General features: G+C 43.2%; 2 protein-coding genes across 9 annotated transcripts in view; both read right to left on the reverse strand.

Annotated features, from left to right (window-relative positions):
- LOC135204308 (serine/threonine-protein kinase Doa-like) overlaps nucleotides 1-14,416 on the reverse strand; it is a 244,284-nt gene that overhangs the window by 12,900 nt on the left and 216,968 nt on the right. For 7 of the 8 annotated variants that reach the window (XM_064234469.1, XM_064234468.1, XM_064234467.1 and 4 more), the window contains 2 exons: nucleotides 1,930-2,008; nucleotides 592-658 (listed from right to left, as the gene is read on the reverse strand). In XM_064234469.1, the coding sequence (XP_064090539.1) occupies nucleotides 592-658; nucleotides 1,930-2,008 (146 nt within the window). Of the gene's footprint in view, nucleotides 1-591; nucleotides 659-1,929; nucleotides 2,009-13,887; nucleotides 14,277-14,416 lie in introns of those variants that run through there. The other variant, XM_064234472.1, reaches the window with a different exon arrangement.
- Nucleotides 3,910-8,277, reverse strand: LOC135204307 (serine-rich adhesin for platelets-like). Its single transcript, XM_064234466.1, has one exon. The coding sequence runs from the start codon at nucleotides 6,310-6,312 to the stop codon at nucleotides 4,048-4,050; it is 2,265 nt and encodes a 754-aa protein (XP_064090536.1). The 5' UTR covers nucleotides 6,313-8,277; the 3' UTR covers nucleotides 3,910-4,047.

The raw sequence follows: 14,416 nt of genomic DNA on the forward strand, positions 1-14,416 counted from the left end.
GAGAGAGAGAGAGATATATATATATATATATATATATATTATATAATATATATATATATATATATATGTATATATATATACTTAATACCTACTCTGTACCCGCTGTCAAACTACGAGCGGAATAAAACCGCAATATTCTCAAGTCATGCAATAAATGAATATATATATATATAAATAAAAACAATGAAGCCTTTTATGGGTAATTTAATGTAAGGGGAAGGTGATTTTATAGGTAATTTTAAGTAAAGGAAAGGTAATTTTATAAGTAATTTAATGTAAAGGAAAGGTAAATTTATAGGTAATTTCAAGTAAGGGAAAGGTAATTCTAAGGCAATTGTAGCAAGGGAAAGGTAAACTTTTTTATTTTAAAATCAAGACGAGAAAGGTAATTCTTAGGTAATTTTTAAAAGCAAGGGGAAAAGGTAATTCTTAAGGTAATTTTTTAAAGCAAGGGGAAAGGTAATTCTAAGGTAATTTAAAATCTGTAAAAAAAAAAAAAAAAAAAAAAAAAAAAACTGAAACTAGACTAAAATCTGAAAAAAACTGAAAAAAGTGAAATCTGTAAAAAAATAAACAAACAAACAAACTTACTTCTGTAAATCGCGACATTTGACGACCTTCCCGAAGGTGCCTTCTCCGAGCGTAGTGATGATCTTATCTGAAAGAGACCAAGGGACCGGAGGTCAGTCTAGGTCACTCGGGCATGAGGGTGCCCACCGCTTCTCGAGTGATAGGAATAATAATAATAATAATAATAATGATTATAATATTAATAATAATCCTTTTGCTCAACAAACGAAAAAAAGCGCAAAAAAAAAAAAATTGCGGTGGGCTGTCATAAAAAAAAATTAATTTCTCTGATTTTTTATATATATATTTTTTTTATTTTGAAACTGAGGAAATCTGAAAATAGTAAGACTCGAATGATGATAAAGAAAGCAAACAATGAAAGAAAGTGATAACTGTGATATTTCCTTTCTTTTTCAAGATTATTCTCTATTTTCCACATCCCCTTTTTCTTATTTTATTTATTCATTGTTTTTTTTTCCAAACCCTTCCATCTGGTCTCAAAAGAATCTTTCCTTTGCGATGAAAAGTTAATATTGAGAACGAAGGTGTAAATAGACGAAATATGCCTATATAAAGGAGTTATCTACAAGTAATAATAATAATAATAATAATCATAATACCGACAACAATAATAATAATAATAATATCCATTATTATATTATTACTATAAAAGGGACCTGCCTTGTCTGTACAATGTAATATATGATAACGAGAGTAATTTAAAAAAAAAAGTAGGTAATAAGGGGGTTTTAAGTATAAAAAAAATACTGTTTTTGACAAATGTCGAAATTTCTAACCATGGAAAGTGAAGCCTAATTTTTTCATTTAAGGATAAAATTCTCTACTAAGATTTTTTTTTTTTTTTTTTTTTTTTTTTTATTCTTTTGAGTCTGGTGTTCTTAGCTATGTGACCATTGTAATAGTAGGATAGTAGTAGTAGTAGTAGTAGTCTTTTAAAAAAGAGAGTACAGAGAAGGGAGTAAGGAGGAGGAGGAGGAGGAGGAGGAGGAATGGAGGCAGTATTGACAGAATATCAGAATTTTTTTTTTCCAAGAAAATCAAAATATAAAGAGAGGTATATCTAGCAGACTTTAGGGAAAATGAACCAAAGAGAGAGAGAGAGAGAGAGAGAGAGAGAGAGAGAGAGAGAGAGAGAGACTGAAAATGATGGTACCAAAATTAACAACTGACAACAAGGGAAAGAAAAAGAAGAGGGGGTGGGGAGATAGAAGAAGATAGAAGAGGAGAACTATAATGGGAGGCAGGAGATAGGAAGGAGTGAAATTAAACGAATAATAATAATAAAAAAAGGAAAAAAAGAGAAGGAAATGTAAAATACAGGGAGTATTATTCACGAACATCTATCTTGCAGGACGTCTCCATTGCGGTAAATGAGATGTCCGTCTTCATCATCTTCGACTGAAGTTGCCCGTGAACTCTGCATTCGCAAGCCATTCCCGCCCAGGGGTCACCACCCACCATCAGAACATCACCATCAAAACATCATCATCACCATCAACATCACCATCACCATCATCATCAACCCAACATCATCATCATCATCATCATCATCATCAGATCATCAGCATCATCATCAAATCGCCAGCATCAACAACATCCAGCGTCGTCAATGTCACCACCACCACCGCCGCCGCCATCACCACCACCACAGGGCGTCACCACCAGCCAACATCATCAGTGGGTGGTGGAAGCGGCCATCGGGCGTGAATGCCACACCCGCCGGCGCGCGCGCGAACGCCCACAACCACCCACCACCAACAAGACCCAAAGACGTCGACATCACCGCGAGGGGGGATATGGGAGACGAGGGCGTGAACCCACATAGACCCAACACACCCAACGCGACAGACGACGACATCAGGGGGAGCAATGGTGGTGATTTCGTGGGCGTCGACGGGCGGCACAGGGCATCATCGGCAGCAGCAGCAGCGGAGGAGGAGGAAGAGGGCGTGGACGAAGGCGGTAGACGGGGATGGCGTCGTAGGAGGCGTCGTGGGGCGTTGTAGTAGGCGTCGTGGGGGCGTGTGTTCACAGATGGGCGGGGGCGGGGCACCACACCGCAGGGCAGGGCAACAGGCCACCAACAAGACAGATAAAGAGGGGAAAGGCAAAAATGGTGGCCACGATCAAAAGGGGAGAAGCCACGGTGGCCACAACACCATGGCGGGATATACATTGAGGCCATCAAAATTAGAATGCTCTGGGCCGCTCCGGCCTCACCATCTCTTATCAAAAGTCACTCAAAGGGCAATAATAATGATCAAAATTATCAATCGATCAATTCAAGATACTTATAATAAAAATTTTTAATTTTTTTATCTCAAATATGAGAGGCAATTCATTAAGAGCAAACAACTGATCACTTTACTTTAATAAGAAGCTAAATTTTAAGTCATGGGGACTTTACCAAATCTTACCAATATTGTCATTGCAAAAAGGAAATGAATATTGATCAAAAGAAATTTCTTAACATCTATATATATATAAACATAAATGAAATATGCAGAGTCAAGGGGTTAAAATATATCACACAATGTATCATACACGCGCACATTCATACAACTTTTGTCACACTTAAGATTAACGAGCAAAAACAAAATAAACAAACAACAATGCACACACACTTCCAACACACCGTTTGTACTCGTCATAGCAAAAGAAGGTAACTATAAACACTTAAGACTACCATGCGAGGTATTTTCTTTCTTAGATAAATAAAGGTAACCTAGCATAAAGGGAAAGAGAAAGTGTTCGGACTTCCAACAGACAGACACACAAAACTATCGGATACTCAATAAAAAAAAATCTACAGCGGTCTACAAGCAACGATATGGTGAAGTATTGTTCTACAATATTCTACGATTCTTAATCACGATGGTGAATTATGATTACATGAATGAGAGAGAGAGAGAGAGAGAGAGAGGAGAGAGAGAGAGAGGAGAGAGAGAGATAGTAGTCATGATACAGATGTAGGTTTTAATTACCTAATTTTGCCAGCACGTGTTGCAGAGCTGGTGAGGGAGAGAGGTGTTGGTTAGTCAGGGCAGATGTGATACCGTTTATGATGATAGTAGTGGTATTATCAGCAGTAGTTATGGTAGTAATAGCAGCAGTAGTAGCACCAGGGGGGGAGGGGGGAGAGAGCGTATAGTGGTCAACCCCCTCCCGCCCTACCTACATCACTACTCACACTACTATAACTGTTGTAGTTCAGGGAAGAGGAGAACTGGGGTCTGACAAGATGGGGTCGCTTGGTGCCCACCTCCTGGATTCCTAGTAGATCTAAAACGCCGGCTCCTCCTCCCCCTCCCCCTCCTCCTCCACCAACGCCTCCGCCCTTCTTGAAGGACGGCCCGGAAGCCGCCGTGGTCGTCGACGAGGAGGACACCCCGGAATTCGTGAGGGTGGAGGAGGACGTGTTGCCCTTCCCGCCGCTCTTGCTTGAGGAGGACGTCGTCAGCCCCTCGACGACTTTGGACTTAAACTTGAGTAAGGAGTACGAGGCGTCCTGTTCGGCCTTAGACTTAGTATGACTGTGAGAGAGAGCTGAAGAGGCGAGGATGTGGAAGTGGTGGTTTTGGGTTTCACAGACACGGAAAGAGACGACAACGGGAGCTGTTGCTGCTGGTCCATGGGGGACTTGGGCGTGAGCGCTGGAACGTAGCCGATGTGTTTGTCTAATTCATTTCTGTAGGAGGAGGAGGAGGAGGGCAGTGGGTGTGTCGTGTCGGGGTGGGTCGGTTTGAATGTTGTGAAGGTGTACTCGTGTTCGGGTTCTAAGTAGCTGGTCACTTTGATGGTGGGCGTCGTAGGCGCCGTGCGCGTCCCGATGCCGTACATGTCGTTCGGGGTGCTTACCAAGGACGACCCCAAGTAGCAGCGGTCGCCACCGTGGCTCCCGAAGCCTTTCAAAGACTCGCTCGGGGAGTGCAACAGGTCTAAGGTGTGGGTTTTGATCAGGGCCAGAGAAGTGGGCTTCGCAGGCTTGCTGGTGCTGCCGCTGCTGCTGCCGTAGGACGAGGTCCTGGGCGGCTTCTCCCTGACGGCGGCTTTTTCGAACACGATCGGGGGGTCGTACAAGACAAACTTCTCCGAGTCGGGGGTGCTGTTCTTGGAAATGTCCGATCCCCTGGCAGAGCCTCCGCTTTTGCCCAGGGACGACAGGACGTCGCTGGTGGAGGCGCTGCCGTACAGGAGTTTCCTCGGGGGTCCCTGGCTCCCTTCTTCCTCAGGGATATAAGAACAAAACTCCGTCACTTTGGCCGCCATTTCCTTGACCTGGTCGAAGCGCCGAGTCGAGTGACTGCCCAGGTAACTCGTGCCGCCGCCGCAGCCGCTGCTGCTGCTACCGCCGTCGTGATCGCCAGAGGTCCCGCCGGCGGGTTCCTTCACCCTCTTGAGGAACTTCCGATTGTGGGTGCTGCCGATGTTATGCAAGACGTTAAGGGGCAGCGAATACATGCTAATGAGCTGCGCCCTCTCCTTCCGACGGGCGGCGGCGTCGTCATTAACGCTATCGGGCGTCGCCGACGAGGTGGTGCTGCCCGTCTCGGTGTCGAGGGTGGAGGTCGAGAGGCCGGAGTACCTGTTCATGATGGAGGCCGTGCTCTCGCGCTCCTCGTTCGCCTCGGGGACGGTGACGGGGCGGTTGACCCTCTGCCTCGCGCTTCCGCTGATAAGGGCGCCGTCGCCGTGACGCCTCCTCAACTGGGGACTCAGATTACCCAGTCGACTATAGCTGCTGGCGCTGGATCCTTCCAGGCACCTTTCCATGATATTGGGGGACAAAGACCCATACTGCGACCAGTAGTCCAGCTTCTTCGAGCTGACATTCTTCCGCAGGGCGCTCAGTTCGTCGCCAGACTCGTCCTCTTCGTCGCAACCCGTCGCAGCGAGGTGGTTGTGCTTCAGGAAACGGCTGGGCTTGTACCGCGAGCCGATCTTGTCGTAGTTGGACGACGTTGAAGTGACGGGCGAGGTGTAAGCGCCTCGGAGGCCGTAGCTATCGGTGCAGCCGAGATCCGAGGAGGTCCTGTTGTAGGTAGGACGAGAGGAGGAGGAGCCTCCCCCATACCTGGAGCGGACGGAGGGGACGTCGTAGTCGGACTTGAAAGTCGAGAAGGAGGAGAAGGAGGCGGAAGTGGTCAGGGGGTTCCGGAAGTTGCCGGAGGACCCGTATCCCGACCCGTATGGGGAGGAATATCCATAACCGGAGGAGGAGGAAGAGCCCAAGGACGAAGTCCCTGAGCCGTAGGTCGAAGACGACGACAGGGTGGAGGAGGACGAGGCAGCGGGCTTATACTGAGAGGCGGCAGGTTCGAACTTGGACGTCTTACATTTCGAATCGCCTCCAAAGGACTTGGAGTCGTAAGAGGAACTCGAAGGCAGGTCGTCGTACTTGCTGTACTTCAGCAGCATGGGATACTGGTAGCTGGAAGCAGTAGCAGCAGCCCTGGAGGAGGCGGCGGCCGCAGCAGCAGACGAATTAGAAGAGGAGGAAGAGGAGTGCCCCCCGGTGCCCACAGAGGAGGCTAAGTTGTGAGAGGCGTCGTGGAGGGGCACTCGATCATCCCCCGACTGCGAGACGGCTCTGACCCTGGAGGCGAACTTGTTGAAGAGACTCGAGCACTTGTTGAGGATGTCCCCCCCAGAGTCTTGCAAGATACTGGAATAGGAAGTAGTGGCACTCCTGCCGTACTGGCGACGAGTGCGCCCGCTCATTCTGGCGACGGCCACGACCCACGCCCCTCCTTCTCCTCCTCCTCCTCCTCCTTCTCCTCCCCCGCCGCCGCCACCACCACCACTACCACAACCCCCACCACCTCCTCCTCCTCCTCCTCCCCTCCTCCTCCTCCAGCGTCTCCGCCACCACCCCACAAAACCCTACACTCGCATACCAGAGTTTGTTTCGACTTATACAACCATATTCACAGGGACACTTTTGACACACGGGTGGCACACCTCCAACTGTGGCTTTTGTCTGTCAAGGCCCCGTTCCCTCTCCCCCCTCTCTCTCTCTCTTCTATCATTTGTTTTCGGTTAATATGGGGCACGGACGCGGCCTCAGTTCCTCTAGGTCGCCATTCGCTGGACTGAGACTGCGCACAACGCCTGCCACCGCCACTGTCGCTACAGGTGTCCTGGCAGGACAACAGACCTCAGGAAGAGTTGTCTTCGTCGTCGTCGTCGTCGTCTGTCTCTCCTCGAAACGCCGCAGTAGGGTCTGCAGCTCTACAGACGAAGGCACCGACGGAGGAGTTAATTAAAAAAAGGCGCCTTTCCCTAGGGGCACCTGGCGACAGAAATCGTCGCCGAGAGCAGCAGCAGCAGAAGAAGCTTCAGGTAAGCGAGTGAACAGATCGTAACTGAGGCACCAGACGCCCTATAACGGCGGCAGCTACAACACAGCCCACACCAAGCCCCCGGGAGATATAAATACCCCAGCGGGCACCGCGGGCACCACCACCACCACCGGCGCACACCAACAACACGAAGAAAGATGGTTGGTTGCTGGTGCTGCTGCTGATGATGTTGGTGTCGAATTGATTAGATTGAGGGAGGAGGAAGAAGGAAGGAGGAGATGGTGACACTATCACTATCATTAATACGATAATAGTTAGATGAGGACGGACCTCAAATGCATTTGCGTTATCTACACTTGAGTGACGTTTCTGCAACTAACTCTCCTACGCATGCATGCGTTACACACACTATTACAAGTTTACTAAATATACGTGTTTATATATACATAAAACAGATACTACTACGTATACATCAAAGCCAGGAAAATACCACTGCACCACAATAACTACAATAACTACGATAATAATTGCAATAACGACTAAAAATTAAACTCATTTATCACGGGCAAAGCAACAGATATAAGAGCGAATTTTTCTCTAAAGTCTGGGACAAGTAAAACACCGGAAAGTTACTTTACACGAAAGAAAACATTCGCTAAATCTACGCATAAGACTCGTGGCACCAAAAACCACGTCCAAATACGCAACTAAGGAGATACTGACTACAAAAGCATTCAAATGATAACGATCTAAGGCACCTAAGTCAAAATTACTACACAATCAGACGGAACGAATATACTAACTAGACAGATTCCATAAAAAAAGGGCAAAACTTGATCTACAACGTCAATTCTAAAACCAGCCACAATACAACTGTCTGTTTAAGCAGGGGCCAAAAGACATAGCCGTATTGCTAAATTTGTCTAAGTTAGATGTCTAAATGTCTACTACTGCAGTGTAGAGAAAAGCATGTATAGGCTAAACTAGCAGTGAATTGGAATAAAGGAAGAGATAAGACACAATACTAAACTACGCATAGGACACAGCGCTCATGCCAGTTCACAGAGAACATCCAAAACAGACACATACACACACACACAAAGGTGATCAAATTTAGGACCTAATTCACAGCCTTACCTGATCCCAGCACCGAACACTCGTTAGAAACGAGAGGTCTTAAGGTGTTGGGGAGTTCGAGACAAAAGACAATTACAACGGAGAATACTAGGTTCAGTGACACGAAGGTTGAAAGTAAATGGATGATATGGGAAAACAAAGGTTGACAGTAAATGGATATGGAAAAACGAAATAATTACAAAAATGGACCAGCAAAAGGATGTTACGCAAAACAAAAGTACTACAAAAAATGAATCAACATATCAGCTTTGGATTTAAAAAAAAAAAAAAAAAAAAGACAAACTGGGAAATGAATCAAAATATATCAGCTTTGGAAAATAGAAAACGAATCAAAATTTATCAGCTATGAAAAAACTTTTAAGCTAAAATGCCAAAACTGCAAAAAAACATTATGAAGGCATTAGTTGAAAATTTGAAAGCGAGTGAGTCAATCGTTAGTGGTATATGTAAAGTTCCTTCTCTCGCAGAGTGGCTTTACACACACACATATATACTCTCGAACATCCACTCATTTATACTTACACACACAAACGCACAATGTAGCAGTCAAACATCTCCACATCAACATAATTTACCCGACAGCTAATTTTCTACTTAGACTTAAAAACAAAAAGCACTTCATCAGCAGATAATAATAATAATAAGAAAAAATCATCTATCGTTAATTTTAATTTGCACTGATAAAAATTTACGAATAAGCAAGATTTCCCATCCATTAGGATATAACCCAACTCTTTCTCTCTCTCTCTCTCTCTATATATATATATATATATATATATAATATATATATATATATAGAGAGAGAGAGAGAGAGAGAGAGAGAGAGAGATAGAGAGAGAGAGAGAGAGAGAGAGAGAGAGAGAGCTTTAATTTGCAAACAAACAATAAAGTTATTAATGTGCTTACTGACAGCGAATTCCCCCCCCCCCCCTTTAATTTAAAAAAGCTCTCATGTATTGGGAAATAAAAGTATATTTTCCCCTTTATAAGTCGACCTTTCAACCCAATTCGAGTGTTTGTAATTCAGTCTACTTTTCAACAGCATTTAGTGTTTTAATGAATTCCACCGTCTGCATTCACTGGTATAGTTCCTCATTCAGCTACCGACGACGGAGGAATAAGTATAATCTCTGGTTATCAATTGTAACACAAACGCAGCTGGATTAAAAAAAAAAGAAATAATAATAAAAACTGTGACGGAAAAAAATTGTGACGTAAAAAATATTTATTTATTTATGAAAACAATTAATAAAGAAATCTGCGACGTATAAAAAATAATTCACTTATTTATGAATACAATAAAATAATCTGTGACGTAAAAAAATAATTTATTTCTAAACACATTTTTTTTAATCTGTGACGTAAAATAACATTTATTTCTTTATTAATACAATTTAAAAGAACTGTGACGTAAAAAATAAACTTATATATGAATACAATTTTTAAAAATTGTGACGTAAAAAATATAATTTATTTATTCATGAATGCAATCTAATTTAGTTCCTTTTTAAACGAAACATTAAACCATTTTATTATTTTTTTTTACTTTTCAGTTAACCCTTTAATTTTGGAGTCAATAAAAGAAGTTACATGAATTTTCAATCGGATAATTTTTTTCACAGCTGGAGAGAGAGAGAGAGAGAGAGAGAGAGAGAGAGAGAGAGAGAGAGAGAGAGAGAGAGAGAGAGATGCAAGCACCTCAGGAAATACCGGCGCTTAAATCTTTTTTCGAATAGTTTTATTTTTCAAACTCGCAGGGGGAAAGTATAATCACTTTAATTAAAACCTTAAATTCTTGCGCAGTTTCATTAAAACGAGCTGTTTCAGTATTCTGAAGTGTAATATTTGTTCTCCGTGTTAATTTCGTAGGAGCTCGACCGTGGTTCAAAATGCATTTATTTACAAAACTCGAATACACGCGTGTGTGTGTGTGTGTGTGTGTGTGAGAGAGAGAGAGAGAGAGAGAGAGAGAGAGAGAGAGAGATATGCGAAGCTCTGTTGACACACTTCTATTTACAAAATACATTCCACTACGCACACAGCATTTCCTGAGCGAATGGGAGAGAGAAAACGACGCATGAGTAAAGCAAGAACATTACTATTATTGGAGAAGCAAATCCACAGTTATGTAAATGTACATATATTTAAATATAAAAACAGCAAGGCTAGCTTTCGGGAATCTGTTCTGTTCCCCTTATCAATCAGATTGATAAGGGGAACAGAACAGATTCCCGAAAGCTTGCCTTGCTGTTTTTAAATTTAATTATATGTACATTTACATAACTGTGGATTTTCTTCTCCCTTTGATGACTCGTGCTACTATGAGGATTTTTTAATTACTAAGTATTATCATCATTTCCAGTATCTATTACCTTTCATTATTTATCGACCGAGGAAGATGAAACCCACCATGACAAGTGGCTAACGAGAAAAAAAGAGGAGAGAGAGAGAGAGAGAGAGAAGAGAGAGAGAGAGAGAGAGAGAGAGAGAGGAGAGAGAGAGAGAGAGAAGCCACGGGATAGCTTGAGTTACTCTACATAAGCCACACAATCAAGAAGTTCTCATATTCGAATTCATCTTCAAAGGAAGGTTACAGCGACCTACTACTACACCATACGATCAAGGAATTAAGATACAGCTAATGTTTCTTGATTGTAGACAAAATAATTCAATTACTATGATACAGCGGATGTATCTTGATTAAAGACAAAATCATTCAATTACTAAGATACAGAGAATGTTTCTTGATAAGACAAAATATTTGAAATAAATTACTGAGAATAACACGATGCCATCCACCGATGGTTATCCCCACCGGGTCGATATTTTATGATTGAATCCAGAAGAAATAATAATTCAAGTCAACTCGATGCCAAAGACACGTTGCTATCGACCAAGCATTACTGAACTGCGATGCTAGTTTATGCAAACAAATCAATCGATCTGTAAGTCTCGGGTCTTCAGGAAAACTAAAGGACTACATTTCGATAATACTAAACAAACTAATCAGCTTTTGCTAACCATCTTACGAGGGACTGAGATCTCGAGAGAGAGAGAGAGGAGAGAGAGAGAGAGAGAGAGAGAGAGAAAATGGCTCATGCCGCGAGGGAGCCATAAATAAGGCGCCAGTAATTAAAAGAAAAAAGTAAGCTTAGATCAGCAGCCAGGCATACCAGTGCAATACACACATACGCATGTATACATTCATCCGTAAATATTCACAGTGTTGACGCATTCATTAATATTTCCTTAAAAAAAAAAAAAAAAAAGACTTAATGGGTCATTAGGTTTGCGTCCGTGAGAAGAGAGAGAGAGAGAGTACTCAAGAAATACGAAAAGACTAAGCGGAAAAACCAACACAAAACGAGTCTTGACATTTCTGTGTCATCGTATCGAGGACGAATGTTAGCTTCGAGAGGACAGCCCCAAAAATGCAGTGCTACTACGCATGCGCAATCAAACGATACAGTCTCGAGCGAATTGCGAACGCTTCTGGACAGAACGAAATCACGAGATTGCGTCATTGCCGTCTCAAAAGGCGCAGATTAAAATGGTAATATTCGCATTACTCTCATTACCAGCACGTTTTGAATTCGATTTTAAGATACGGACGGCTCCAAGGAAAATATAGAAGATATTTTAACGTATAAAATTCACTCTAATGACGCCGATTTCATATACTATACAATATTTAGTTAAAAGGGCACCTATATTTGCAAGACGACCGCGAGATCAAGGATGAGCAATAATAAATTCCTCGAGGCTCAAGTTTATGAACGACTTTGGGATCTGGAGGTTTGCCAGGGAGACCGCGGCGGCCAATGAGAGAGAGAGAGAGAGAGAGAGAGAGAGAGAGAGAGAGAGCGCACATAAGCCATCAAGGCAGGCATAACGAACATGTTTTACAAGGAGAGTGGTGACTCGGGACACACAGACAAAAGGTCACAGGGACGAATCACAAAGGTACAAAAAGACCACGGAAGTTCGGCGGATAAAACTGAGAGGACATGATTCAAATGTCCACAGCTATAAATACGCTCCTGACGGAATAATAAGTGAAGTAAACCCAGTAGCTTCAAAATTGAGAGGGACCTTGACATTTTCGGCGGCTGAAATATGAGTATGAGGACCCAAAATCAACAGGTGAGAGAGAGAGAGAGAGAGAGAGAGAGAGAGAGAGAGAGAAGAGAGAAGAAGTGTCACCCGATAGGCTTTCGACCGTAATCCTGATGCCGTGAGAGGTGCCTAGGTTTTGTCAAGTTCTTGCCTTCCCCCCCCCTCTCTTCTCTCTCTCTACTCTCTCTCTCTCTCTCTCTCTCTCTCTCCTGTGTCTCTTCACTATTTAGTAGGAATTTTCGTAAGAACATCGAAAGGCCAGTGATTTGTGATTTATCCTACAAAACGATAACGCTTTCCCGTTACAAAAAGTACAATAGGAAGGTATATTGCAAAATTACCGTTACTCTCTTGAACGGGTCTAGACACAAGAAACCGTTCTTTTATATTTTTTTTTCAACTGACGTTCTTTTAGGTTATTTTTTCCTTACTCCCACGATACCAGATAGCAAAAATGAGACCTACATTCTTTTAGGTTGTTGATTCTATTTTTTTTTTTTTTTTTACTTCCGCCATAACATATGGCAAAAATAAAGCCTATATCAATCACACAACTTTGTCTTCTTCTCTTTGTGAATTTAAACACACACTTTCACAAATATATATCAGTGGCAAATAAGTCAAATATTCTACTTCAGTGTTTTAATCGTTATATGCAACTCCCGACGATGGCGTACAAGCCCCAATAAATATTTAGAGAGAGAGAGAGAGAGAGAGAGAGAGAGAGAGAGAGAGAGAGAGAGAGAGAGAGAGAGAAGTACTCTACAGGAGACTTAGAGGCTTAAGGTAATAGCACTCTACAGATACCTGTAAGAATGGTGTAACACTTGACATTACAAATACCCGTAGGAATGGTGTAACACTTACATGACAAGTTAAACAATAAAAAAAAAAAACTACAACGCAGACTAAAGTATTTCACAGACAATTCCGCGATTTTAATATCTGACCTTACATAAAAACAAGCATACAAACAAAAAAACAAACCAAGGTTTGATGGCAAAGCATTTCCCTCCTCGTATAAACGATATAGGCGAAGCCTCGACTATAGGCTATACCAACAATGCCAACATTCCTATCGTTAGTATTTTTTTTTTTTTCCCGAATTCCACTGAGGAAGGAGGCTAGGTTGAAATTGATGGGGAGATGTCAACTGATATTCTTGCACAAGCATACACACACACACACACACATCTCCTCTGGATGTCCCAAAAGTTATAAATAATGGCTTAAATGCTTTACAAACGTCTGACGTGGATTTTACCAGGAATTTAACATTAACCGACCAACAATCCCACTCCAAAATTGTATCTGAACTGATGCAAAACTGAATCACACTTTAAAAATATGCATGGGAAAGACTTCCTGGGTTTGGGAATGCAACCAGAAAAATACTGCTTTTATCATAATTGATTACCACTCACACTGTCTATTAAACTTGAAGATACTTTTGATAAGGGTATGATAAAAGGAGGAGGAGGAGGAGGAGGAGGAGGTAACTGATCGAGGCGAACGGGACAGGTAGATGGGTGAATTGTGATTCGGGAGATGACAAAAAAGATGAGGAGGAGGAGGAGGAGGAGGAGGAGGAGGAGGAGGAGGAGGAGGAGAATTAATTTTTTGGTAACTGATCGAGGCTAAACGGGAGAAGCAGATGGGTTAATTGTGATGATTCGAGAGATGACAAAAAGCAAGTGGAGGACGGAGGAGGACGAGGAGGAGGAGGAAGCAGCAATAATACCTTGAAACTGATGCTGGTAGCGTAGCGCTCCGTGATATAGTCAAAGGACCTGTAGAGCGTCGCCGTGGCCAGATGATGCTTCCTGCGGGGGGCCATAGCTCCCTAAATATCCTTTTATTCCCTCCTTCCAACGAAATAGAAAAGGTCACTCCTTTAAAGCAAACGTACCAGCCACCACCACCACCAATACTACTATTACTACTGCTACTACTCCGCCAGCTATTTCCTTCCTTCCTTCCTTCCTTGGACCGCAAGACAGAGCCCTTTAGATCCCAAAGGCCGGCCGCCAAGGACCACCACCAGCAGTAAGTAGCAGCTGTAGTAGCAGAAAGTAGCCTCGGTTACAAGAGAAGCTGCTGGGACGTGGCAAGGAGTCGGGGAGCAGACCTTCCTACCTACCTACCTACCTCCACGAGGAGTAAATTTAGCCTCTTTCTTCCCCACCCCCTCCCCCCCTTCCTCCCCAGTCATGGGGGCTCTCATCTCTCTCTCTCTCTCACAGACCCCTCCTGGCCATTCCCCTACCGAT

Source organism: Macrobrachium nipponense, chromosome 44, assembly GCF_015104395.2.
Source record: "Macrobrachium nipponense isolate FS-2020 chromosome 44, ASM1510439v2, whole genome shotgun sequence".
Lineage (NCBI taxonomy): Eukaryota > Metazoa > Arthropoda > Malacostraca > Decapoda > Palaemonidae > Macrobrachium > Macrobrachium nipponense.